This window comes from Nipponia nippon, unplaced genomic scaffold (assembly GCF_047370975.1).
Source record: "Nipponia nippon isolate SJK-2023a ecotype South Korea unplaced genomic scaffold, ASM4737097v1 scaffold_9, whole genome shotgun sequence".
NCBI lineage: Eukaryota > Metazoa > Chordata > Aves > Pelecaniformes > Threskiornithidae > Nipponia > Nipponia nippon.
The window spans coordinates 17,056,395-17,083,410 of NW_028262413.1; the positions used below are offsets into that span (position 1 = coordinate 17,056,395).

Sequence of the window (27,016 nt, forward strand, 5' to 3'; positions counted from 1 at the left end):
CCTGGTGTGCAATCCTGTTAATAGGTGCCTCTTCCCATCCCCCTTCCCTCCTCATTTGACACCTGTTTTTGTTCTTACTGTCTGATAGAGATCCTTGTGGCCTACTACTTTTTTTCATGGTCTGTTGGGAAGTTTGGCCTTTGTTTACAAAACACTGTTGCGTGTTTTGACCACAGTATGCGTGTGCTCCTTTTCCTAGAGCAGTATCGCCTTGCCCAAGGCAGAGAGCTCTTTGGATTTGGATGGGTCTGTGGCCCCAGGTCCTGCTCTTTTGGGTGAGCACTGTTCAAGTGGACAACACATTAATCAAAGTGCTTCAGGAGCCGCTTTTTTCCAATTTGGTAAATAGATAGCTTTTAATGGATTGAGCGCTTTGATTTTAATGAAGATGGTAGCCAACAACCTCTGCTACTAGCTATGAGGATCCTCAGTCTAACTCTCTCTGTAAACCACAACTTTTGAAGGTGTCCGCAGTGCTAGCTTGCCACGTGCTCTTATCTTTGTCTCATGTGTGTCATGGTTCGAAACAAAGTCGTCATCCTGAGTTTCATGTTATGGTCAGGACCCCACTAGGTGTCGGCTTCAAGGATGAGAAGGTAGTAAGGAAGTGCAGCTCTTCTCACATGACATGTGGAGGCTTCGTTTATGACTTAAAGCAATGTATTCTGAAACAATTTATTCATAAACATAAGTCTGTTTGTTTGTTTGTTTTTTCCCCCTTCTCAATTTATTTTTTGCCAAGATGAGAGTACATACAGGGAAAAAAGGTTTCTTAACTGATAGCCAGGAACAGCTGAAACATCACAGAATATCTTTTGCAGATATTTTTATTGGAGAGATACCTCTTGCAATCAATTCCACTTAAGTCAGGCAGTCTCTCAAGTGTGTTTACAGCTATGAGAAAAAACAACAACAAAAACTGAAAGGAGATAATAGAAAGCAGTAGCTGATAAGATTTTTTTTTTCTTAGGGAATGTAACATGGGTTATATTTTTAGTCAAGACATACACTTGATTGAAGAGTAAATGTAGTTTCTGTGCCAGGAAACTACGAGAGCTTACTTCTAACACCACAGCATGACATTATTTAGCAAAAGTCCTTCCATAACTTACCCAGCTCAAGTGTTTTCTGTTAGTTAATTGTATCATAATTTGCTTTTATAAGTTTTTTTTCTAGATACTATTCCCAGTTTCCAGACATGCTTACCAACCCAATATGATGGTATGTCAATGTTGTCTTTGCTTTAGAACTGTAAGCTGAGCAGCATGAAGCATCCGTCTACCCCAGTAAAAATGTGTTTGCATGGTGGTGGGGTGTGTGTTTTTAAAAACAAACAAACAAAACAAAAGTCTCCAACAACTTACCTTTCCAAGCTGATTTGGATATCCAGCCACTCCTAAAGTCAAGAACTTTCATCTGAACCCAGGCTGCTCAGATTCATAAAGGATGAAAATTAGCAGGTCAAGCCATTCCAAACATGTTAAGTGTCTTCCCAGGTTCCTCATATGTGGCCTAATTAAGCAAATGGGAACTCTCCCAATGGTGCCAGTATAAAAAAAAATGTAAAAGCAGCAGAGTCCAAACCAAAAGGAGATGTATTTGTTCCATTTAGGACATCATTCTTCCTCTCTCCCCTGTCTACACAGCATGTAGGCCAAGTGCAGGCCTTGATGAAGTTAGTTTTTGACCTGCCTCACAGGTAGAGAAGCCTGAAGGGCAGGTTGCCTGTCTGAAGTCCTAAAGGAAGTGGTCACCTCAAGAGCCAGTCCTTCAGCATCCTCCTTCCCTGTTGCTGTAGCAATTAACTCACTTGTGTCTCTCCACAGGCATCAGCTTGCAGGTGGACCCATGGGCGCTGTGTTGGTCAGTGTTGCTGTCACAATAGCCCTAATGAGGGGGAGAACTCCAGTGCTCTGGACAGGGGATTTTCACAGAACAGGGAACTGCCCTTCCTCAGGAAGAGGGAAATCCAAAGCCTCTGATTTGCAGAGGGGGAGCAGAAGCTCCAAAAGAATTGCTGGCCTCTAGTCAAACACAGGCTCTCGGCCATGGTTGGAGACATGAAGCCTATGAGCCCCAGCTCAACGCAGTTGAAGTGTATGACACTGGCACAGGTTTGCTTGTGGCATAGGCACCTCCTAGATGGCATCGGTCAGGCTTCCCTGGCCCAGGGAGCCACGAGCTCTGTTGCAGGACTGCTGGAGGAGAAAACAGCTCTTATTCCCACCCAGAGAAACCCTGGTCCAGAAACCATCGAGGTTCAGAGGAACACAGGCATTCCAAGAACAGCTTAACTCTCAAAGCTTATCTCTTGCCTCCCCAGGTGCAGCAAGCACTCTTTAAAATCCTACAGCGAAGCAACCAGAAATCTTTGTGTTTTGTATTCCCTGTCCAAGTGCAGGATCCTCCTGGTCTCCTCCTGTGAAGTGATTTATTACCTGAACTGAAAGTTTATCTCACATCCTTACCTGGGAATGTGTATCCAGAAATCTGTACCTCTTAGAGACCCTGGCTGGCTCTTGGGCACGACCGCTCCAGACAGCCCTGACTTTCACAAACTCATCCCTTAATCCTAGTGTGACCCACCTTCTTCTCTCCCGCAAGCAGGGCGGAAGCAGCTCCTCATGCAGTTCTGAAAACCTTTCCTATATTTCACTATCGTTTTCTTTTTGTTGCAAGTCATTTATTTTTCTGCACAATTCTTAACTCAGTTGAAAGCTGCTTTGCATTTCAATTCACAATTATTTAGCTTCTTTCACATCAACATAGCACCTTTGCTTTAAGCTTGTACATGGCATTCTACTGGCTCTAAGTGCACAGTAGCTGCTGTGGCAAGCAAATGCAATGAAAGTGAGTAAGTTTACCTTGTGGTATGTGTGGAGAGACTTAATTGAATTTAAAACCCTATCAGAAAAACCTACAGTTTGACTAGCAGGCAGCAAGCAAGATCAGTGAAGTTCAGTTTATGCTCAAAGATCAAATTTATCCAGAACTTTTGAGTTTTTAAATGGAGCAGAACAGAAAAATTCAGAGATGTTTAGTAGGATCCAGCAATAACTCTACTATACAGAAATTTTAATGGTTTATAAAACATTAGAATATAGAATAGAAGGGGAATAGAAGATTTCAATTGTACAGTAAGGCATTTAATATTAACTCTTTTTGTGCAGGTTAAGATAATCTGATTGTTTTCTTCCTGTTTTCTGAATTTAGAAATACTTGGAAGAGTGAATTACACTGTGAGAAAGTGAAATAAACCCAGTTTATATAAACCCAAAATATATTGATGCAACTTGATCCTGAAATAATTAAATTTCCCCACCATTTTACTAGTATTTCAAAATCTGTTTTTTTTGTTCAGTCGTGTCCCCCCCTTCTGTTTTTGGTTCAAGAACCAGCAAAAAAGCCCTTAGATTTAAACTCTGCATGAGGCACAAACGTACAGCACGTGCAACACTCATATCCCAGGCTGGCTTGTCAGCAGAGGGAACACAGCAGGGATAACATCCTACTACTGCCTCTGCTCTGCTCCCGTCCTGGTATCTGCTGCTACACTCTGGAGAAGCCAAATCAGAGAAGGACCAGAGCGGGACACCTGGCATGTGCTTATACAGCTGGAAGGGGAAGGAAGTCCTGGCCGTGCCCTGCTGCTGGCTGTAAGGCTCACCCAAATCAGCTGCAGCAGGGCAGGATGAGAACTGAAGCTTTGGTAGAAACTCAGTGCATTTGGCTGGGGGGTCCTGTATCACCAGGAAACTGTCCTGGAGACTCCCCCTACTTACATGCAAAAAATGAGAGAAAATACATAATATCCTCTGTTATTCAATTCCCCTGCTCCAAGTGACAGTAGGAGGGCAGATTTTTAGGCTGCTTTTAGTGCTTTCTGACAGAGGAGGGAGCTGTCAGCTCACCATTGAACTGCTCAGCAAGCAGAGATGCCCACCTGGGAGCTGGTTAAGCTGTCTGGGTGACCCACCGAAGGAAGATGTTAAGCCTGACTTACAGGAGGTGGACTCTAACCTGAAAGTGCTTAAATCTTTTGTTTTAAGTGCGTGTATGGGGTGTTCTATGTCCCTGTACGATGAAAACCACAATAACTAGTCTGCAAGGACAGTGGGAGCAGCAGGCCTGAGAAGCTGTTCAGAGGTGGAACATTTGGCAGGTGGGGTCTTGCACTTTTTGTTGCTGTAGCAATGCTCCCCTCTGTTGCACCAGGAGCCTCCAGAAAACTGCAGCCTGTGCAACACCTTCCTGCTAATGGCTAGAGACCGAGCACCCTCCTCTGTGTCCGAGCGATGCAAGCAGCCCTTTTATCTTGGATACCTGCCAGGCAGCAGAAACAGGCGAGGAAGAAGCTAGGTTAAACTGGCCTGAGGTTGACTCAAGCCAACGTGGACTGGTCTGAAGTGGAATAACAACCTGATCCCATCTGCCGTTTCGCCTGGTACAACTCGTCAGTAGCCTTCCTGCCTCAGCCAGTAGCAGTGTGACAAAGCGTGGCTTAATTACAACCCTGAAATAAAAATAATTTCTTCATTAGCTGTTGCTTTACAGCTGCATCAGTCGTCTTCTGTCCAGCTGCTCATGGCAGAGCTCCAAGCAGGCTGAATCGTGCTGGTTTGGCAGGTATGGGGGGGGGGGGGGGGGGGGCGGTTTGAGTGCGCAGCTGGGCAGAATGGGGCTCTGAGTCAAAGGCTCCTGGTGACATTGCTAAAATCAATTTGCCACAAAGGTCTTTTTCTACTTCATACTGGAGCTGTCTTTATGCAGTCTTTCTGCTTCCAAAATATGGCTCAGACCCAGTTCTTGCGAGTCATATGCATTCATTTGTTAGCTGTTGGAAAAAGGCAAGTAAGAAAAAGCAGTGGCTGTGTTACATGTTTGTGGACCAGTTTCCACCACGCTTGTCTTCTGACAGCAGTTAGGTGACAAAGATTGAAAGTCAAGGCAGCCTGTCTTCCTACCCAGGATATTGTGCTTTATTTCTCCAGCCATGGAGATAATCCCTATGTCAGACAACTTCATTTTAAATTGTAGTGAGACCCTGGACTGATGATTTAGGAGCACGCCCTGTCTTTGTTGTGGTTCTGATTTTGGTGTGTTGCTTTATGCCCAAGAAAGATGATTGTCAACTTGGCTAAGGCTAAAGGAGGCGGTAATACCAAATGCTATATGAAATGGAATCTCTTTTCAGCCCCAATCAGTCCTCCAAATCCTGTTCATCTTTTCCTAAGGTACTGGTGCTAGAAATCAGCAGCCTTTCCTCCACCTCAGTCGATGCACCAGCATCAGCTTAGTGCTAATGGTTCTGAGCTGGTCTGAATTAATGGTATATCTTGTCTTGTACAGCGGTGACTGACTCACATCAGCTCACTTGATCACTTATTCCAGGAAAATAACACTCAAATTTGCCAGAGAACTGTCCTTGACACACTGAAATATTTGTGAATTCGAAGCTTTTGCAACTCAGAATGGCAATTTCTGGAAGTTTTCCTCTAAAATTGTTCATATTGAAATGTGGGGATTGTACTAAGAGCCTTTCTAGACTCTTCCAATTTGAGAAGAGTTTGAAATTGATCACTTGGACCAACAGAAGCCTTTGTTCCAGGCAACTCAGCTCAGACTAGAGTTGCAGAAAAACCTCCCTAAGAAAAATCAAGGCATAAACTCAGGACTTAATCTCTCCATTTCATGCTGAGTTTTTTTGAAGAATATTTTAGCTTCAGTAACTCAGGAAAGGGCTGCATCTAGCTGGAAAAAAAGTCTTTTCCCAGTGATGGACTTTGCCGGTTTTTTTTTGAACAAGAGGCAAAAGGTGCAGGACCAAATACTGCAGAGGCAGAAGGCTTCCCCTCTCGTATGGGAGGAGCAAGGGTTTCACAGTTAAATGGGAAAAAGGCTTGCTTTTAGGCTTCTGGGTTTTGGCACAAGTCCCTGTGGGATGTGTGTCACTGGCCCTCCCCAGCCTCTGCACAGTGTTGCACTTCTTCGCAAAAATAGGAGCTTTGCTGATACTGGTGTAAACAGAGAAGAACGTAGGGGATGTGCTCGGGGCGAGGGGGGGCAAACTGGATGTCAGTGTGCAGTGAATGGCTCTGAGTTAACTGCCACCACTGTGTACCTCTGTCATTTCAATATGCGCAGTAAGGCCATATCCCAGGGCTGAAGACCTTCCTGCTCTCTCAAAACTTCAGAGGGACTCTGTAAGGCTAGCTCAGACACGGCTAGACTGACCCCTAAATGGCAGCAAGGACCAGTTAAATCTCAGAACTGCCTGATAAACTTCTAAAATCTTGGAAAATTGATTTACCTGCAGAAGCCAAGACAAAATATGCGATGTTGAGCCAAAATATCCTTTTGTTATTTGGAGATTCACCTCAACTCAATTTCTGACTTCACAGATGAGAGCAGCAGTTTCTGAAAAATAGCGTGGTCAGAAAAGTTGCCAACTTTCGGCAGAAAATGTGCTTTAGTGGTTTACATGCTTTCTGCTCGATTGGTCCCTTATGCTCGGGCTTTTTTGCACTCAGGTGTCACAAAATACTTGTGACAACCCATGACACATTTGCCCGCCATTGCTCCTCTCTCTTTCCTCTGGGCTGCATCTCAGTCCTTACCCTTTTCCGGCTTTGTCTATTGAGGCTGCAACAAAACCCAGCAATTCTGAGCCATGATCTGCACCCCAGGTAGATTTTTTCCAGCAGTCACCAAAATGGGTGGAATTCTCTCTATTTTCCTTAGATATCTGTGCCTGAGTTAGTTGTCTAGATTGCTAATGTAGAAAGGCAGAGATGAAACTGAGGCATGGTTTACCTTAGCCTAAAATAGGAATAGGTGCCAACTGAGAATTTTGGCCTGGAGGGGCCTTTGTGACTGAACTGGAACCAACGCAGCTGCATCATAACCTACATCCATGGTCTACCTAAAACTCATTGAGTTGATGCCAGTCCCAGCTCATGCAGCTAGATGGGAAGTAGCTTGTTCGAGTCTCGTTGTTGTTACTGGTCTCATCCCTGAAGACCGCAGGTATCTTGTATGGAGGTCTCCAGTTCAGAATTACAGACTGTTTGAGGTGGGAAGGGACCTCTGGAGGTCATCTTGTCCAACCCCCCCTGCTCCAATAGGGTCACCCAGAGCTGATTTTCCAGGACCGTGTCCAGATGGCTTTTGGATATCTCCAAGGACGAAGACTCCACAACCTCCCTGGGCAACCTGTCCCAGCGCTTGGCCACCCTCACAGTAAAAAAGTGTTTCTTGATGCTCAGAGGGAACCGCCTGTGTTTCAGTTTGTGCCCATTGTCCCTTGTCCCGTCACTGGGTAGCACTGAAAAGAACCTGGCTCCATCCTCTTTGCACCCTCCCTTCAGGTATTTATATACATTGGTAAGATCTCCCTGAGCCTTCTCCATTCTGACCAGTCCCAGCTCTCTCAGCCTCTCCTCATAGGAGAGATGCTCCAGTCCCTTGACCTCAGTGGCCTTTCACTGGACTCTCTCCAGTATGTCCATGTCACTTTTGTACTGGGGAGCCCAGAACTGGACCCAGCACTCCAGGTGTGGCCTCACCAGTGCTGAGTCAAGGGGAAGGATGACCTCCCTTGACCCACTGGCAATGCATTGCCTAAAGTGGCGTTGGGACCAACATCAGCTGTGTCTGGAGGGGCTCAGACTCCCCACCAAATGGCTGTTGCTTAGGAGCGAGCCAGAGAAATTGTGTGCATGTACTTTTACCCACTGGAAATGAAGGCACTGAGATTGAGCCTGACCAAGCCAAGGAGGGAAGGAGGGTGAAGCTGTATTATGCAGAGGAGGGCAGTGCAATTTCTAGTGGTCGTTGCTGTTCTGGTTCAGTGCAAGGGGTTTTCACATGTTATCCTCTCTTCTGCAGCAGCAATAAAAAGTGCAATAAAAAGACAAGAACATTGCAACGCTTTACTGTGACACTCTCTTCTGTCTCCTCCCCCATGCTGGTGGTAGGGCTCTGCACTCAAAATTCAAATGCAGATCACATTTGGCATTATAGCTGAATAAACTATAGGATTCAAAATATTCCTGGATCGCCCTTTAAGTGGTTTCCCTTCTTCCTATGGCATACTTGGCATCACTGGGGATGGGATTTGCACTTCTGTGCTTTGCTGCTGCAAAGTTAAGCCTCTGTCAGTGTTAGCAGTTCAAGCTGTCTAGTCAAGGGAAAAGGAGAAGAGCAGCCACAGGAGACAGTTCAGGCCTCCTGAAGAAATCAGGTCAGCTGAGACAAGCTCTTCTGTGGGGCACTCGTAAATGTGCTTGTCTAGCAGAACTGTGGCGGTGGGCTTAGACGCGGTCCAGTTTGAACCGAAGCCATCATTGCAACGGGAGGAGTGCACCCTGCTTTGCTTGCAGGTGGCCTGGCCTGACCTGGTTGTAAGCTGAGAGGAACCAGACTGGGCTTAAAACTTGGAGGTTTGAGTGCAGTGGGAAATGTTTCCACCACCTCTACAAGTCAATAACTGGGGAGAAGTGCACTCGTGGTGGGTGGCAGTGCACCGGTAGGCAGTGACACTTGTAGGACGGAAGGGAGGTCACGTTGAGGTGGAAACATGTCAGAAATGACCTGCGTTTATTAGTTTTTGCTATGAATGGTGTGTCCACTACAACATGAGGTAGTAGGAGAAGAAAGGGAAATATGAGAGTAACAATCAGGGCTTCTGAAAGTCCTTTTTGGAAGAGATCCCCCTCCTCAGACTTACAGCTGCTACCCGCAGATGTTCTTTGGTTGGAAGAGGCTCATGAAGCATTTATTCAAGACATTTTTTTGCCAGGAAGGAGATGAAAATCTTAAAATAAAAATGTCTTTCAACTTCAAATTTGGAGTTGTCATTGTAATGTAATTCACACAGCTGCCAGAGAGGTTTTTAAAAGCACTATTTACACGTGTGTATTAAAAACAGGGGCACAACATGACTATAAGAAATTCATTTTCCCGTTTTGAAGCTAGCAATTAAGGTTGGAAAAAATGTTCATGTTTGTTGTTCCTTCTGGAGTCACTCTTGTAAAACTAAAGGAGAACCATTGACATGAAAGCTCTGTTGGTGTCATTACCGCTGGGCTGCTTCGCTTTGTGGAACGTCAGCTCTTCTCTGGTTAGAGTGCAGTTGTGTAAGGCTCTTAAAATCCTGTTGAAATCCCTGAAGCCTGTTAGGGGATCCCTCATTAAAAATGCTGGATGACAGTCTAAAGTGTCACTCACTGTAGAGAATGAGCTTGTTGACAAGACCGCATTAAACCCAGCATTTTTTGCAAGCACAGTTTGCAAACCCAGAGAGACAGAGCGTAGCATGTTCGTGTTTTCCTTCTTGTTTCTGTCTGGGTGGAAAACAGAAGAACACTCTGGATAAAATGTCTCATGTTTTCAGCATGAAAAAAATCTAAACTTAGTCTAGATTTTATGTACAAGAGAGGAGGTTAAAAAAAAGACAGAAAAGCCTGGTTTGTAGATGTGTATCCTTCTGTAGCTCAAAGACGATATAAGATAATCATCTGGATGAAGGAAGTACACGATTGCCACTAAGACAATGAAAGTTGAAGGCATGCTACAGGAGGAGAAATTAAGAGAATATTTCAATGCAAATGTCCCTACAAAATCAAAATACATTTTTTTTCACCAGGAAAAGATGTCTATAGCCCCGTTCTTCACGTGTGTGTGATACACTGCAGTAGGAAGTACAAGTATTGACAGCGCAGGTAAAAGGGAGATACTCCCCTCTGGAATGAACACAAACATCTGTGTGAAGCATCGCCACCGATTTGAGGAGAACAGAATGTGGCTGCAGAGAAGAGATCCTTTCTGAGCACTGGCCCCTGCCTGGCATCATGGGAGGAATTTGGCCAGACCTGTTTGGTCATGAGTCGAAGGTGCGCACCCTAGTTCCAAACGACTGGAGCTATAAACGGCTTTAAATGATTTTCAGGGGAGTTCAAAGATGAATAATGCATCCCTCCAGACTCGTAAGTGATCTTTTATTCACAGAAAATCAAAGCGATGTACAAATGTGATTGCTGGCCTTGGGGAGGGGAGTCTGAATGACTGCTTATCATTCACAGTAGCTACCAGAAGTGATGTGACATCTGAAAGGAAGAGATGAAAGCTCCATCACAATTTGTTAAATAAAAACCACCTTAATACCTCACTAAATAGCTGATAATCAGAGGTGCAGAATTCTAATCTGCTGTTCAATGCTTCAACAGCAAAAGGAGGAGCTCATAGGCTACAACGTACAGAAGTTTTTCTTCCGTAACTTCATGAAAGTTTGCTTGCAGTATCCATGGAAATTCCTCCTGACAGAAGTCAGGATTAAGACAAAGGGACTGGCAAAATACCTGGAGTAATCTGTCTAATTCTATGCATTCCTATTCTAAAATATTAAGTCAAAATTAAATAGGTGTAGAAAAGGGGGATGGAGAGTGATTTGTAAGAACACAGATTTTTTTTTAATTTATTTATCCCAGCAGAATGAAAGCCATAATGAGATGTTTCCCCCTAAAGTAATAAAACTCACTAGAGACTGAAGTCAATATACACACAAGAAAAGACAGGTACGCACTACTTCTAAATAAAAGTGGATTGGGAACCTTCTACTGACCCCCGTCTCTCCAAAGGAAGTGTTTGGAAAAGCTATTTACAGGAGGAGGGAGCCTGGTTATCTTAAAGGTAGCACATGGTAAATTTATTGAGAAATCATGGGATGCCATGCATCAGACTGGAAAGGATTGGTCTCCAAACTGGAAATTCCTCCTTGTCCTGCCACAATAAGTCTTTGCTGCTCAAGACACCGTGCAGGCATTACTGAATGTTTTGTCCATCACTGCAGTCTGTTCTGTTTGGTTTGGTGGCTTGAGTTTCAGTTTAGTGAGTAGATCCTATGCCATGCAGGTTTGTATGGTTCTGGACTTGGATCTGAACACAAGATGAGAATCTAAACTCGACCCTTCTGGTTTCAGAAGGCAGGAGGTAGGGAAGGTTACATGCCTGCCTGAAAAGTTCATTGCATAACTTAAAAACTTTGCATTTAATTGCAAGACCATTTTTGCTAATAGATCCAGGAGGAAAACAGTTGGATATTTAGCATTTGTGGCCTAAATAGACAATTAACCATAAGACTAATTTGCATATTTCTTAACACTATTAAGTTTGTCTGAAAAGACGTAAATGTCTCTTCTTTTCTTACTCTGTAACACTGTGAATTTTGAATTCCTGTCACGAGAAAGAAACATAGAAGAATGCAGAGGGAAATTAATTTAAATCTGAGGGCAAAACAACAGATCAATAGTTAATCCTTCAGTGTACCTCCTCTTTTGCGTTAGCAGATGCACCAGAAGGTGAAGGGCTGAAGTGCCGCTGGGCTCCTCGTGCTGTCTGCCTTTCACACGCGTGGCTCTTGAAGGATGCCAGGGCACGTGTGTTTCTGTGTGTGAGCCCTTCCTAGTCTCCTGTTGAGGTTTTCCCATTGACAGCGGTTTCATTTCAACAAATGAATAATATTTTAGAAAATTTATCGATCAGTACAAGAAGCTCCACAGTGGCAAATATTAAAAGTTTATGGTGCTGACGGTGGGTCATGAGAACGTGGAAGCCGTTACGCAGAGGAGTAAACCTGTGTTGTCCTGTGTAGCCTTTGGGGACTATCTCCAGAGAACCTCCTGCTGCCGGCACCCTGTGCTTCAGGAGGCCAGCAGCTGAAACCTTCTTGGCTTAAATACTGAGCCACAGCCCGGTCCTGGCTCGCTGGACCGAGCAGCACTTGAATGGGGGTGCCCTCACCCTGACCAGAACCCAGTCCTGCCCCCTGCCCTGCTGAGCTCTGCCAGCGCAGCCCCTGCCCTCTGCAGTGTCTTTCCCCTGGAGAGGACTTCTCCAGTGCCTGGTCTGGGGTGGACTGGGCAGGCAATAAAAACGGGGAAGGTTTCTGAGCGGGTCCCAGCAGCACGGGTGGTGGGAGGAGATCCTCCAACAGTGGGATGGCTGGAGTGGTGACACGCAGGTCCCGGGATGTGGCGCCTGCCTCGTGGGGCAGGCATGGGCCAAACTTCACGTCATGGTGTGTGGGTGTGTGGGACCACCACGCCATTTGGTCATGTATCTTGCTCTGAGGAATGTAGCTTTGAGCTTCTTTGAGAAACAGCCACTGGCCTCCGGCTCTGCCTCTGCAGGCAGCCTCCTGCCCACCAGGCGAGCATTTTCCATGTGCCTATGCTGCCTGCCTTCCAGTTATTCCCACAACTGCCGGTCTCCTTGTTTGTAAGGGACCAAGTGCTGGTCTTGGTTCATCAACAGCAATGCGGAGTTGCTGTGTTACGGGCAGCCAGGAAGGACTTCGGAGTGGAGCCCATCTGTGTCGGTGCTGACGGAAATTCCCCAGAGCTGCACGCTCTGTTCTGGCCTCTTGCCTGCCCCTCTAGGGAGGGTATTTCCATGCTGAGTTAGTCAGAGTTGTTTGTGTTTTGCCATGTTCCCAAGGCAATAAGCATCCTTACCACATCTATTTGCTTACTGGGCATCCAAAGTGAACTTCACGAAGCTCAGCTGACCTTCTCCAGCAGATAAAGGCACCCAGGGCCACTGAGAGAGGAAGGAGAACAGCACATCTTGCTGGGTCACGGGAACAGGGGATGGAGGGTCCAGCAGGTGAGACCAGAACTGGGAAGCCAGGGTCTGGGCCACAGCCTGAGCCGAGCTCCCTGGCACAGGTACCACGTGCCCCGCTGAGACGATGTGGAGCATTGGGAAAGTGGGGTGTGGTGACTACCCTGTTGAGCATCATCACTGGCTGCTACTGCTGGGATGAAGCCAGAGTCCCTCCATACAGCAGCTAAGGTGGATGGAGAAATGTTGCGCGGAGCCTGACAGATGGGACTGTGCAAGGCCACCTTGCCCACATCCACTCCTGCTCACAACCCACCTCCATTTCTATCTGCCGCTAAGAGAGAATTTAAATGAGAATGGGTTGATCTGCATACCCCATCAGAGATGGCCCACGCAAGTGAGCTGAGACCAAGTGTCTGCCATAAGCAGACACCCAGGACCCCCGCTGGAGAGCTGGCCCGGCTGGCTGACACCGTCAGACGCCAGCGGTGGGTGTGCGATGCGGCTGAGCAGCGCTGAGCAGGTGCGGACAGCTGGGGACAGCCCACCAGAGAGCACATGCTTTACATCCTTCTGCCTCGGCTCTTCTCGACGTACTGTTTCAGAGTGAAGGCATGAAGCTGTTAAATGAGACCCAAATTTTAGCCTTTGCTGTTGTAATGGGAAAACGTATGTGTTAAGTATTAAATGTGTGCTGAGTTAAATAACTCCAAGGCTGGAGGGAAGAGGGGAAGAGAAGTGTCTGATGGCCAGAGCTGGCAGTTAAAGGGCTTTTGAGTTCTGTTCCTCTTCCTGCCAGTGATTCACTGCATGGCTCCAGGCAAGACACGTAACCAGGCTGAAGTATTTTCTTCCAGCTGCAAAAGAGCTGTAACGCCAAACACAAGGAGGGCCTCTGAGGTTTAACTGATTCCAGTTTACAGAAAGCCTCGAGATCCTCACTAGGAAGCTGCTGGAGAAAGGCAAGTATTACAGTATTTCAAACTACTGTTCATAAACAAGCTCTTCGGCTTCACATCGGTGAAAAGCAGTGCCTGGAACTGCCTCTGCAAACAGCCCCGATGAAGGGGGTTGGGACATGTGGGAAACGGATGTGAAACCACAGGAGGAGAGACAGCAGCAGACTCCACTGCTTCTTGTTGCTGCATCTGGAGGTGGCTTGGGCAGGCAGGTTATGGGGTGTACCAGCAGAGAGCAAACTTTCCCTGCTAAGAGGGTTGAAGAGGCTGGAGAAAGCTTGGTATAAAGAGAGAGGTGTGAAGGTTGCTTTTATATAGGGTGAAGAAAAGGATGGGAATTATGTCTGGGGCCTTCTGGCATGTCTGTCTTGAAGGAGGAGCAGGAGGTGGGGAAGGCTTGCTCCTCTGAGGTACTGTGCTTGGTCCCATTCCTTGAAAAGAAACGGGGACCTGAGGAGCTGTCTGAGAAGCGGCAAAGGCTACGGGCTGAGCACTGGTGCTCCGTGGTGCTATGTGCTCAGCGGGGGAGCCGCAGGATGGGGCACGCTCCCAATGGTATCATGAGGTGGGAGCGGGCTGTGAAGCTGCTTGTGACAGAAGTTGTCTGAGCACATCAGAGCTTGGGGCAGTGAGGGGCACGAAAAGATGGTGCTCCTGACCAGCTCCTGTGCTGGCTGAAGCTTTGTTGGTTTTCAGCAACTGATTACTGTGGTTCCCCACTGGGTGACAGAGCACAGCTGATGGAAAAGAAAGCAGTCAGCCTCCTGGTGCTGGTGGGGAGTGCCCCACACCTGCACTGGGCTGAGGGAAGGACAAATGAGCCAAGAACATCTGGCCAAAGCCCCAAAACCCTGGAATGAAACATATGTCTAACTTTCTTAACTCTCCTGATGCTCCCCCTTGTTGGCTAGTGCTGTCCATGTCTGCCGAGGTATCTGGCTGGTTTTCCTTCCAGCTGGGCAGTGGGAAAGCCCGAACAGGGGCAGAAGCCAAGCTGTTTCTGCCAGGCTGCAACAGCCCCAGCGATGGGCCTGCGGGAGCCTGCGAGTGGCTGCTCAAAACTGTCTCTGGGTTTGGTGCCAAGGGCCGCAGCATTGAGGAGCAGCTCTGCCCACTGCCCCAACCAGCCAGGCCTCGTGGTCGGGGCCATGACGCAGGGCTGGTGCGTCCTCTAGCACTGAGGCACCTGTTTGCCCGGTGCCTGAGGGAAGGAGCCCATTAACTGGAGGCTCGGCTGTTACGGAGCCTGAAGCTCAGGGGTCACTCAGCCGGGACGCGTGCCCAGCTGCCGCAGCCCTAGCACAGGGGGAGCTGGAGGACACAATGTCATCATTTATCACTCACATCCAGCAGTATCTTGAACCGACAGCTGGCTGTGAGGGGAGAACTGTCCTTACCACAGGGGCTCGGGGCTGAGCTCTGGTCCCCGGGCCTGCAGGCCCTGCACCCATGGCCCTCCTGGACGGCGGCAATGCAGGGCTCCCAGGCTGTGGGCCAAAGGGCTGGAGGTGCCATGTGGCAGGGAGACCCTGGGAAGAGCCGGGAGGCAGCCGGGAGCCGCGCCGAGCCGTGTCGGGCCCCGCCGCACCGCCCGGGAGGGACGCGGCCGCCGGACGCGCTGGGCGGGGCCGGGCCCTGCTGCCGCCCGCCCGCCAGGGGGCGCTCTCCTCGGCAGGGCACTCCCGCGTCCACGGCCCCGGCAGGGAGGCTCCGCCCCCCGCCGGAAGCCACGCTCCTCCCCCGCCAGGGCACGGCCCGGCGCCCCGTCCCGCCCCGCCCGCCGGCCCCGCCCCTCCGCCGCTGGCCGCGCGCGCGCCCCGTGCTTCCCCCCCCCCCCCGCGCGCAGCCACCGCCTGCCGGAGCCGGGGCGGGCCCGGCGGGGGCGGGGAGGGGCGAGCGAGGCGCCGGGATCGCTCCGGCCCGGCCGTCACCGGCGAGCCCCGGGTGAGGAGAGAAGGAGGGGGGCGCCGGGATCCCTCCGGCCGTCACCGGGGCGGGGGGGGGCGGGGGTCTCTGCGGGGGCGCGGCGGGGCCAGGCAGGCCAGCGCCGCTCCGCTCCGGTCCGGTCCGGTCCCCGCCCCCCGGGGCCGCGGCCTGCTGGGAGCCGGGGAGCGCCGGCCGGGCTCGGCGGTGGCGGCTCGGCGGGTCCCTCCCCGCTCCGGCGGTCGGGCCGGTGGCGGGGGCTGCAGCCTGTGCCGGTGCTGAGGGCGCTGCCTGCCGTCTGCCTGCCGCCAGGCAGGGCCGAGAGCGGGCAGGCCGGCCGGCTGCCGCCCGCCGGCGGCGCTTGTTGGGGCCGCTGGGGTCAAACCCTCCCCTCCGCCCGGGTGCGGGCACCGGGGGGGGGGACGTGGCCTCCGGACTGGGCAGGGGCCGGGCGAACTCTGCTCCCGCTGCCCCGGAGGAGGGCAGGTGGGAACCTGACCGTGCCCGCCACCGGCAGGGAGTGAGCCACGGGAACCGGGAAGAATAGCCAAAAATACCCTCTTCTCCGCTGGGGCCGGCCGTCTTCAGGCCCGTGGGCTGGGCGTTGGGCTGGCAGCTCCCGGAGAATCACCAAACCCGTGGTTTATAAGTAATAAATCTGTGTCGGCTATAGGGAGGAGGCAAGGTGCTGCTGGGAATCAGGGCGGACGTACAGCTCTGGCCAAGCTGTAGGTCCGGGGGTGCTCCGCTCCGAGGTCACCCAGGAGCAGCACCAGGTGCGGCTTGGGTGTCCCAGGGGAGCTGGCCTGGGGTGGGACATGCCAGCAGAGCCGTCTGCAGGACATCGTCCTCCTTCGCCATTGCTTTCCAATTTGCGTGTTTCTAGGTCCCCGTGCATTCAGCCACAGAGTTCTGGGAAGAAATCTTGGCCTCTGGGGTCCTGCAGGAGAAGGTGCTCCTTGGGTCACCCCTCCTCTGGGGAGCAGGTCCAAGGCGACCAGACGCCTCTTGGGTGCTCTGCTGTGACTCTGTTTTGCTTTTGGCCTCGTGAGTTAGGAGGGAAGCGATGATAATTATTTTTTCCTGCTGCAGCGCCGCGGATCGCCCACCCCTGTGGATCAGATGTCGTGAACCATTTCTGGGCTGAGCTGGTTTTTCAGGTGAGTAGGGCCGTGGCGTGAGACAGTGCCTGGCCTGGTGCTGCCGCAGCACCGAGAGCACAGCTGGCGGTGCCGGGTCTGCAGGGCTTGGTTTTGCTGCACCCCTGCTTGCCAGGGTCGGGCAGAGCAGAGCCGCTCGCGGTTCCTACCAGGATGTGGCTTTTCTCTCGCCATGAAGCTGAGCAAGCAGCAGCTGCTGTGAACGACGTTTTTTGGACAAAGTGTGTTTATAACACAGAGGTGAAGGTGAATTGTTTACTTCAACCTTTGATTTCAAACCTAGCTCTGGTGAAAGTCCCAGGGGAGCATTGCAACCAGTCCTTGTGACCAGAGCTGTGTTTCAAGGGAGAATAAAACACAAACAACTCTCTTGCGATGGTTTGGATTGCAGCTCCCCAGAGTGGTTGCACTTGGTGGGTGAAAACGAGCAGGAGGCATTTGCCAGGCTGCTGTGTCCTGCAGTCAGTGAGAGAGAAAAGATGGCAAACAAAACAGGAAGCCTTGGTTGGAGTTATAAAAACTCTTTTAGGTTAAAAAAAGCCATCTGAAAGGAATAGAGGTAATTAATTACACCTGAGTGTGTTGAGGATGCTTTTTCTGGCTAGGTCTTCAGCTTTCTCTGAGCTTCTCTGTGTGCTCGGATCCAGATGCAGGGCTCAGCTCTGAACCGGCGTGGTCGTTGTTTAGGTCATTAAAGACCTGCCCTTCTAGACTTTTTGGCAAAGGGGCTGCCCTGGTCACAATGTTGGGTCTGGTATCTATAAATGATAAATTATCTGATTATGGTCCCCTAATCCTAGTGCTGTGCATCTGTTGATCTCTTGGGTGGTGCGGGCTCCTAGGGTGGTTTTTGGTCTCTCCTGGATGCAAAGCTGGACGTGAGGGGTGTGGCTGGCTCTGTGGAGATGAGGACAGTTGCCTCCCTGTCCCCCCTTCATAACCACCTCATTCCCAAGAGGTGCTGAAGCAGTATAATTTGTACCTGGTGACCAATTGGGAGAGGCTGATGCAACATGGGACTAATATACAGGAGGTTTCGGGGTGGGTTTCCACTGTCTTTAAGCTTCACACATAACAGGAATTGGAAGTGGGTGTGTTTTGCTGCAAATAAATAGCTTTAGAGAGCGATTGCTTGCCTGAGTGCTAGCTTAACTCCCCTCCTTTTTCTTCTGTCCTCTTGCCGCTCGTATATCAGGAAGCATGGAGCACCACGCGTCCATCATGTCTGACTGGGTGCTCCTCGGGCTGATCGTGGCGCTGGTCATGCTGCTGCTACTGACCGTCTTCGGTTTCGCTGTGTACTCGGGGCTCTTCACGGAGGTGGTTGTGAGTGCTGGCTCCCCGCCTGTCAGCAACATCACGCTGGCCTACAAGTTCAGGGTGGGCCCGTATGGTGAATCTGGGCAGCTCTTCACAGACGGCTGCAGCATCTCTTCGAAGCTCTGCTCCATTGGCGTCTACTATGACAACCCTCACACGGTAAGGTGTGCCTGGTGGGGCTGGCAAGCTCTTGTGGTCAGCACCTGGGTTCCTGGCTCGGGGTGCTCCCTGACTGTATGTCAGGCACTTGCAGCTCATCCTCTGTAGATGAGCACCGGGCTTCACGAGGTCTCCCAAATATGCAGAGGATGCTCTGTGGGGAAAGGCACCTGAAAGCAGATGGTTTCTTGGATAACCCTAACTGGAAGGCACTGGGCAAGCAAAGCTTGCTGTCTTCTGATAGCTCCTGCTGAACAAGTTATCAGCAGAATAACAGATCTGGTTATGGAGCAGAGGCCAATGTCCATGACCCCAAGGTGAGGCATTCCTCGGCTGATCCCCTGGCTGCAGGAAGTGCAGCCGAGGCTCCTTCTAGACTTGCAGCTCTGTGGTTGAAAGCAGATGGTCTCAGCTTGCTGTGTCCTCATCCATACTCCTTCTCTTGTTTCTAGTGCTCTCATGTATTTCTGAGCTTCCCTGTAGTCCTTTCATCCCCTGAGAGTTCTTACTGAAACCTCAGGTGCTGCGTGCTGAGGGCTCCTGTCTGATGAAACAGTTACTCCATGATGTTCTTCAGGCTGAGAGGTGAGCAGAAAGTGCACTGCCTGATGGCTGCCAGACAGAGGCCAGAGCTAAGTACTCTGGTGGGTACGGTCCAGGACAAGGAACAAAGAAAAAAGTGCATCAGAACTTGCTGGGGGTTGAGGAGCCTGGCTGCTGATGCTTGCTGGCACTGGGGTCTCCAGATAACGGCATGTGGGCATTTGTCCGTGGCAGACAGCCTGGCTCCCCAGTAATTCTGCAGTAGCTAGTGTGACCGTGGAGGAATGCTGTTGGGGGGAGGGATGGCAGGGCGGCCAGCAGCCCTGTGCACGTGCTTGGGCACGCGTGCTGGGGGCTGGCGCGGGGCACAGTGCTTGGGCTGATAGCTCTCGCCCAGTGCTTCTGCCCTGGGGGTGACTGGCCCTGCTTTAGGAACCCTCGTGGGCCACATAGTACCTGCCCCTGTTTCGTTGCTTGCAAGATGGTGCTCCCAAGGGTTGGACCTGCTTAGAGGGAACTTGTCCATGAAAATGTAGTGCTGAGTGGCTTCTTGGAGAACTGTGGCGGGAAGAGGTGGGAAAACACTGACCTGACTGTGCTCATGGAGGCTGGTGCGCTCAACCACCTTGTGTCTTTGTGTCCTATGATGAGCTGACTTACCTTTACCTTCCAGTTTTTGTTTCTGGATCACAGGAGGCAAAGAAGAGACATCCTGCAGTGCCTCTTCCTGGCCTGGAAAAGGGGGTGGCAAAGAGGACTTCCCCCCAGGATGAGCCAGGCAGAGGCAGGGTTTGACTAGACATGCTTGGACACTTTTGTCTGCAAGAAGTGTCATGTTTGGAGCGAGTGAGGGATGGGAGCCATGGGGAGTGCCTGGTGTGCTAGGGCCCACGTGGTCAGAGTGCCCAATTCCCCTGCCACTAATTTGTGTCCTTGTGTCGAGGTCCTCTTCTGGAGCTGAGAACCCTGGTGCTGCTGCTTCTTCCCCCGGCGTCTCTGGGGGCAGAGCGGGGCGGTTGATGCTGTCAGAAGGGCTCAGCATCTGTGCTTGGTGCTGCCCTGCTCCAGGGACGTGATGTGGACATGCCTGTGGTTGCCCTGCAGACCTTTTCTGCTTGGGTGCCGTGCCTTGCCTCTCTGTTTGCCAAAGCATGGGCTAGTGAAAGTTTGTACTGCTGTGGCCCGCAGGTACTGATAAAGGTATTTGTGGTGACTCCTGCCGTGGCTGGCACGGGGGAATGCTTTCCCTGGCAGCACCAGGTGACTCTGGAAAGGAGCGGCTCCTACATGACCCTGGGAAGTTGGGCTGTCCATGCAGGGTGAAGCTGCCTCGTCTTTCTGGTCCTGTTGCTTTTCTCCTCTTCCTGCAGCTGCCGCGTCTCTGCCCTCACCCTGTGGTGAGAGCAGGCAGTGGGGCTGCAGACCTTGTCTCTGGGTCTCCAGTGGTCATCCAGGGTTTTGGAAGCCAGCTGTTTCTCCTTTCCTGGTCAGGTCTCTTGGGAGGAAAAGATCTTCTCTGCCAGCATGGCTGAATGATATCTGGTGGCCAAGGAGGCTCGTCTTGGTGTCAGTGACTGGGGGAGGTTTCTCTGGATTCAGGGCTCAGTGGGTGGAGGCAGCTCTTGGCCTGCTGTGATCAAGGCTCACCGGGACGTCTGCCTGGTGGCCCAGCTGGTGCCCAGTCTGAACTGGAGCACGCTGCTGGATCTGGAGGCCCTCTTTTGCCCCTCTGCTGAGTGGTTTGTACTTGCTTGCCCACAGGCTGGCCGCTGATCCAGTGTGGGGTGCGAGTGCCTTCAGCTGGTGTGCGAGGGGAGCTCCTTGCACGGGGCAGGATACCGTGGGGAGCTACAATCCATGGTAGGGCCCTCACAAAGGATTGTAGTGAGTTTGTGTGGGTCTCTAGATGTTTTGGAGGGTGCATGTCCCCAGGTCTGTGGGTCAGGCTGGAAGATCCTGGTCATGATGCTGGGCAGGGGAATTGCCTCCCTCTTGGAGCCTGCTGGACAGGTGGTGTTCAGGATGGGCCTAGCAAAGGCTCTGGGTGCTGCATGTGTGTGGAGCGAGCCTGGAGGGTGCTGGAAGCTCTCAGGGACCAACAAAGCCTATAATGTGTCTCTGTGGCCAGGCATCCCAAGCTGTGGAGCTGTGTGGTTAGCTCTTATGATGGAAGCCTTACCTGCCCTCAAAGGCTTGGCAGGCAGCCCTGCAAACCTTGCCTTTCTCTGGAAGGGCTGCCTTTGCTCATGATATTGGGCAGGTGACATCGGCCTGAGCCTCCTGCCTCCGTAGGTGCTTCAGTGGCTGGGGCATAGTGGGGCTGTGCAGGACATAGCTGTGGTGCCTGGGGCTCTGCATGGCAGCAGGAGCCTCCTCTTGCCTGACACCTGTGAGCACATCGTCAGACCTGGGTCTGCTGGAGCAGCCAGGGTGCTGGTGGGACCTTCTGTGGGCTGATCTGTGCCTCCTGAATTGGCTCCAGGCCAGACCAGGCAGGGTGCTGGGAGTGAGGATGTCCTTGGGCAGGATGGGCAGAGGGGTGCCTTGCCTCTGGGCAGGTGAAGAAGGAGCCAGTTTTGGGTGGGTCGCTTGGTTGGGGGCTGCAACGCTTGTGCCTGGTGTCCCGTGGGGTGGCCCTGTGTGTTTGTACCCGCTGTAGCCATGATGGCATGGGAGATGGTGTGCGCTGCTGGCTCCTCGTTCCTGGAGGTCCAGCGGGGTGGGATTGGTCACTCAGGCTGCCTTTCCCCTGGGAGGAAGAGATGACCTGCTCCTCTTCCTCCTCGTTGCTTTCCTGACCTCGGTGAAGCACCCTCTGGCAGAGGCTGGTCTGCCCGGATCTGTCCACCCACTACGGATGTTGACTTGTTACCAAAAATAGATCTTTTGTCATCAGGCAGCAGAAAGTGCTCGCTGCCCGCTGTGTCCCACAGTGTCCCTGGCTGACCGCTGGCGGGCTCTGGCCAGACAGCTGCCTTGAGCCTGATTCTCGGCCACCAGCTCCTGGGGGGTTTGGTGACCCGGCGCTGTGGCAAGATGGGGCCGATGACTGGTAGGTGCCCAGTGCAGCATTTGCTATGCTGGCGGACTCGTGGCCAAAGGAGGCTCTGGCTAGGAGAGAGGACGAGGATGCCAGAGCTGGAGGCCAGTGGCTGTGTGCCGGCTCTCGGCCAGGAGTGCAGCTGGGGGTAGCCCCATGGCCTGAAGCATGTGGGCTGCCTTGGGGTCACGCCGGGCCTCAGGGTGGCCGCCATCACCAGCATCCACGGGGCTCCCTGCTAGCTCCTGGCTCTCTGGCATTCACGCAAGGATGCTCGCCGAGCACAGCCAAGCCCCTGCCAGCAATGTTTTATGCGTTTTAATGGACAAGATTAATATTAATTTGCACATTTTTTCTTTTTCCTTTTTATTTAATATTTAGCAACCCAGAGGACTTCCCCCCTCCTTCTCCCACCTCTGGCAGGAACAAAAATAACTCCTCAGCAAGGAAGGGATGTGGCTGGTGGGTTTGTGCTCAGCTCCAGCCAGGCGCTTCTGCTCACGTTTAGCTGTAGGCACATGCTAGGGCCTTTTGCCTGCAGTCCACATGTTCGCGTGCTCAGCGACCAGCCTGTGCCCAAGCATTGGATGGATGAAAACACTGTCTGAATGCAGGAATGAGTTTTGCTCCCATCGGCAAAGCTGCTGAATAGGTTAACTAATAATTTCCAAAACTTCTCTGTTGGGATGCTTGGGGGAGCAGAGGCTTTGATCAGCATCTGTCCATCCCGAAAGGACAAATTTGTTAGGGGAAGGCTGGTTTTAACTGGAGTATTTCTTTCCTTCCCTTGAGAGGGACTTTGCCAGGAAGGGGAGGAGGCAAATCTGCCTTGCTGCTGCCCTTGAGAAAGTGCCTGCAGGGCTGCACGCTATGAAAAAGAAAGTTAAAAGGAGAAGGAAGGAAGCAAACGTGCCTGGCCTGAGTGGTGCTGCCGGCTCCTGCATCTTGGGTCCCTCCATCGGTTGCTCTGGGGCCGGGGGTGAACTGTCTTTGCTCAGGACGTAAATGGAGATTGCATATTTAAAGGAATTTTATCTAGATTTCCCTTATCTCCTTGTTTCATCTGGGCCTTTCCCCATGGATGCCTTTTACTGCTGCCTCTTGCTGTCTTTGGGGTGCATCTGCTTCTCCTTCCCTGCCCCAAGCAGCGATGCTCGGCACAGCCCTGTCTGCAGCTCCCTCTTGCAGCACAGGAGGGCAAGAGCGAGCTGTCGGGCGCGCCAGTCCCCAGCCTGATGCCTGCTGCTGCTTCTGACAGTCTGTTTTCTTCCTTCCTATTTACGTCTGCTTGTGTTTCCCCTCCGGGATGGTCCTGCCGTGCAACATTAAAGGGTGTTTAAGGGAAAGGGAGAGCAAGGAGTGCGGTGGGGGACAGTTATGCTGCAGGAGGAGACATTGCTGAGCTTCAGCACAGGCAAAGTTAGGGATGAGATTGGGGAGCGCAGAGTGGAGATGCCCTTGGGGGACACGTGGGGATGGGAAGCGGTAGCATGCTGGCCTTGTGTGCACCCTCTCTCTGCCTCCCACTATCCCCATGGGAGCTTTGTGATGCCAATGCCTGCAGGGTGTCTGTCTGTCTTGCTGCCACTGTCGGGCATGCTGGCATCCGTGGCCCATCACTGTGCCAGGAGCAGAGCCTTGAGCACCCCCCTTGCTGGGCTGGGAACCCTGCAGCCTCCTGTCTTAACGGGAGGCATCGCCAAATCTGGAAAGAGAGCATGTTTTATGTTTTACATGTTGTTGGGGTCCAGTATGGAAGGGGATGTGTTTCTCTTCATGTTGCTACAAACAGCTTGGTGACTGCATGCAAATCTTACGTGCCTCAGTTTCCCCACCCCTAAAACGGCACCAGACTGAGTGTGCCCACCTAGGCGGGACCCAGCAGCCTCTGGATTTCTCTCTGGCTTAGTGCCAGTGGCCCATGCTGGTGGGTCACGTGTCTGGGAGGCTGCTGGGGGCAGGCACTCCTGCAGGGTGACCTCCTTGGGGTGGGATAGAGGCAAGCTGGGCAGGTTGTGGTCGCATCTCTTTTTAGCCCCTGCCTGGAGTGTCTAGGGGTGTCCTGCAGATGGGGACGGTGGTGAGCATGTCTCAACAGTCGGGTCTCTGATGGGGATGGTCAGGAGAGGCACTTTCTGCAGTGGCTGTCACCCAGGGCGGCTTTGGGTGAGCAGCCTGGTGGGGTTTGGTTCTTCTCTGCCGCAAGTCCCTCTGCCCTCCAAGGAGAGGAGCAGTGCCTTCCCCACTGGGCTGTGAGCTGGAAGGAGCAATTTGGGCCTGGATCAGTCTTGGTTAGGAGCAGGCAACTGGTTTGATGTGCCCGATCATGCTGGGCCATTGCATTTGCATGGTCTCCTGCCTCCATGCTGAGCAGGTTGAGGTTTTGGCTGGTCTTAAGCCTCTCTCTTCTTCTGATGCCATCTGTCTGTCCCCCTCAATCAGGTGCCTCCAGAGAAGTGCCGCTTCGCCATAGGCCGAATCCTGAGCGAGGGAGACGCAAAGCCATCAGAAGAGCAGATCAAGCGGTTTCAGAAGTATGGCTTCAAGATATTCTCCTTCCCTGCTCCCAGCCATGTGGTCATGGCAACCTTCCCGTTCACTACGCCGTTGTCCATCCATCTAGCAGTCAACCGTGTCCACCCAGCCCTGGACATCTACATCAAGGTAAGCAAGTGTGGCATGAAGAGCATCGCATGTGTTCAGTGGACTGTCAGAGGCTTCTCTTGCTGACAGCTGATGGGGCTGCTCTGACGTGTCATCTCTTGATGTCTTCCCTTGGGTCCTACCATCAAGATCTCCTCTTTTTGCAATCTGGCAGGTAGTTCCCCAACAGGGATGTCCTCCCATTCGCTCTGTAGGCTCAGGGGTGTGTTTTCTGCTGTTTTGTGTTTACGAGAAGCAAGTTCTCATCTGATGATTTGCTGCTCTTCTCCTTAATGCAGAGATAAAAGCTGCTTTTCCCCTTGAGTGTCTTGCTTGTTGTTAGAATCTGGCAGGTATGTGCCCCTTTGGTGTAGCGCATTGTGCCATGAAACTTGTTTCAAGTGCCAGCTTCACCGATGGGGCAGCTGTCTTCCGCAGGGGCGGGAGGAGAAGTTAGAAACTTTCTGGGCTGTGGGTTTATGAAGACTTGGTTTCAAGAAATACATTGAAATTTGTGACCCTTGGCCCTGACTGGGCAGCCAGCTGCTGTGGGCTGTGTTTGCCCTTGCCCCTTAGCGGAGCAGGTGGCCATCCCCTGCTGCATCTGGTCTTCTTGAAACCAGCTCTGCTGCCTTGCTCTGGCTGCCAGACCAGCTGCAGCAAGGGTGTTCCCAAGCAGCACCACATCTGACACAGACACCTCCAGATGCAGGCTTTGTAGAGAGCGAGGATGGTCCTGGCCAGCTGGACGATGGAGGGAAGGGACTGTCCTTCCTGGTGGGGGAGGACGCTGGGGAGGGGCCAGCGCTCAGCCCCTGGCTTATCTGACTGTCGAGTTCTGACGCTTTCGTTTGTTCGTGTTGAAACGCACTATTTATAAACTTGCTTTTCCTGGCGAAACTCCCAGCCCTGTGGGGGAACCGTGCGAATCCCTCCAGCCTGCGCTGTGCCGCAGGATGGCTGCCCGGGTGCCAACCCCAGAACTTCAGCCGGGGGCTCTTTGCCAACCTTCTTGTCTGCCCCGGCCTGAGGGAGCTGCCTGCTGGTACCGGCAGAAGATGCGTTGATGCCGGCAGTGGGTGAGACTGCCGCTGCTTGTGCCCTCTCGCCATGCTGGAGAGCTGGTGGAGAGCAGAACCAGTTCCCCATTCTCCTCTTCTTGCTCCATCCTTTCTCTGTCTCTTCCTGGAGCTCTGCCGGCTGTTTTGGTGCGGGGGGTATCAGGCACTGCTGCCAGCCCTGCGGCGGACACGTGGGCATGCGTGGAGGGGGCTGGCGCGGGTGGGAGCATCAGGTTGGCTGCGGGAGTGCTCGGCGATGCAGGGCTGACGCTGCCTCACTTGGGGAAAGGTCCCGGCGAGCGCATCTGTCGCATGAGAGATGGAGTTGTTAGAGCTAAAAAGGGAACCACGGGTTGTTCTGGGAGCACCTGGCAGCATTTAATGGGAGCGGCTGATTTCAAATTAGAATAAATAATTTAAATCATACAGAAACGCAGCACCCAGGGTGGTGTGCAGAGGGAGGGGACACATTTTGATCTCTGCCCCAGTCCCAATAGCACGTGTGTCTGGGTGTGTGCCTGTGTCCATCCCCAAGTCCTGCAGCAGAGCATGGCCCCCCTGCCCACGTTAGACTGACTGTGGGTATGCAGGCAGGGAGACGATGGGGTCACCTTGCCAGCATGGGGCAGAGGGGAGTGGGTGCTGCCAGTCCCTGCACGCTGCACCGTGGGGATGCCCTGGCTTCCTCCGACGTGGCGTGGGGGACTTTGGAGGCCGTTTGCAGCCATGCCAGCAGCATCCCTGCCGCTTCTCCTGCATCCCTGCTGCTTTTCCTGAGGGCTGGACCGCCTGTGCCCCTGGGGCTCTGCTGGCACTTCCCAGGGCAGAGGGAGGGGGGAAACTTTTTCATTGAAACAGGTGACCTGTGCCCGCTCGTGGTGGGAATGGGGGTTGCCATGGAAGCAGCTTCTCCAAATAGCATCCTACATCCCACCCCCAGCACCCGGCTCCCTTAAGCAACCCGAGACAGCAGCGAGACAGAGATTTGCTTTATTTATTTATTTCATGCTGTGCCTGCTTTGAGAAGGGCACTGCTAATGAGAGCTGAGGGTCAGGCCTGCCGAGCGTGCGGGTCCCTCCACTGCCCTCCCATCCTGGCAGCAGCGGGGAGAAAGGGGGTGGGATGGCAAAAGCCAGGAGGCATGAAAGAGTGCTCAGCAGCAAAGATGAAACGCCAGCTCCCATGGAGAGAGGGAATTAGCTGAAGTGGAGGGAGGATGGCATGGCCACCTAGTCATAGGGAGGAGTTATAGGAGAGCAGGGGATGGAGAGGGAGGTGGAGGAGGCAGGGAGAGGGGTGGAAGATGGGGAGGGAGGGTGGAGAAAGCTTGGGAGATGCTGAAAAGTGAGAGAGGAGAAGGGGACTGGAGGGGACGTATGGCGTGAAGGAGCTGAGGGTTTGAGGACCAGCTGAGGGAGCAGGACTGCAAGAGGTGATGGGGAAGTCTGGGGCAAAGCTGGAGGAAGCCCCACTGTGGGTGGCCCTCCAGCGCCCTTCCCGCGGCGTTCCCTGAGGTTAACTGTTGGGGACGTTGGGCCCTGAGGCCGAAGGCTGGTGGACGTGGAGGGGGAGCGTGCCTCCCTCTG

At 52.3% G+C, this 27,016-nt stretch overlaps 1 protein-coding gene across 1 annotated transcript in view; it reads left to right on the forward strand.

The window, feature by feature from the left end:
- The first annotated feature begins 15,383 nt into the window (after positions 1-15,383).
- TEX264 (testis expressed 264, ER-phagy receptor) overlaps positions 15,384-27,016 on the forward strand; it is a 42,981-nt gene continuing 31,348 nt past the window's right edge. The window contains exons 1-4 of the mRNA XM_087743103.1: positions 15,384-15,524; positions 16,596-16,663; positions 17,859-18,142; positions 24,168-24,389. Of these exons, the coding sequence (XP_087599229.1) occupies positions 17,864-18,142; positions 24,168-24,389 (501 nt within the window). The 5' untranslated portion in view covers positions 15,384-15,524; positions 16,596-16,663; positions 17,859-17,863. The remainder of the gene's footprint in view (positions 15,525-16,595; positions 16,664-17,858; positions 18,143-24,167; positions 24,390-27,016) is intronic.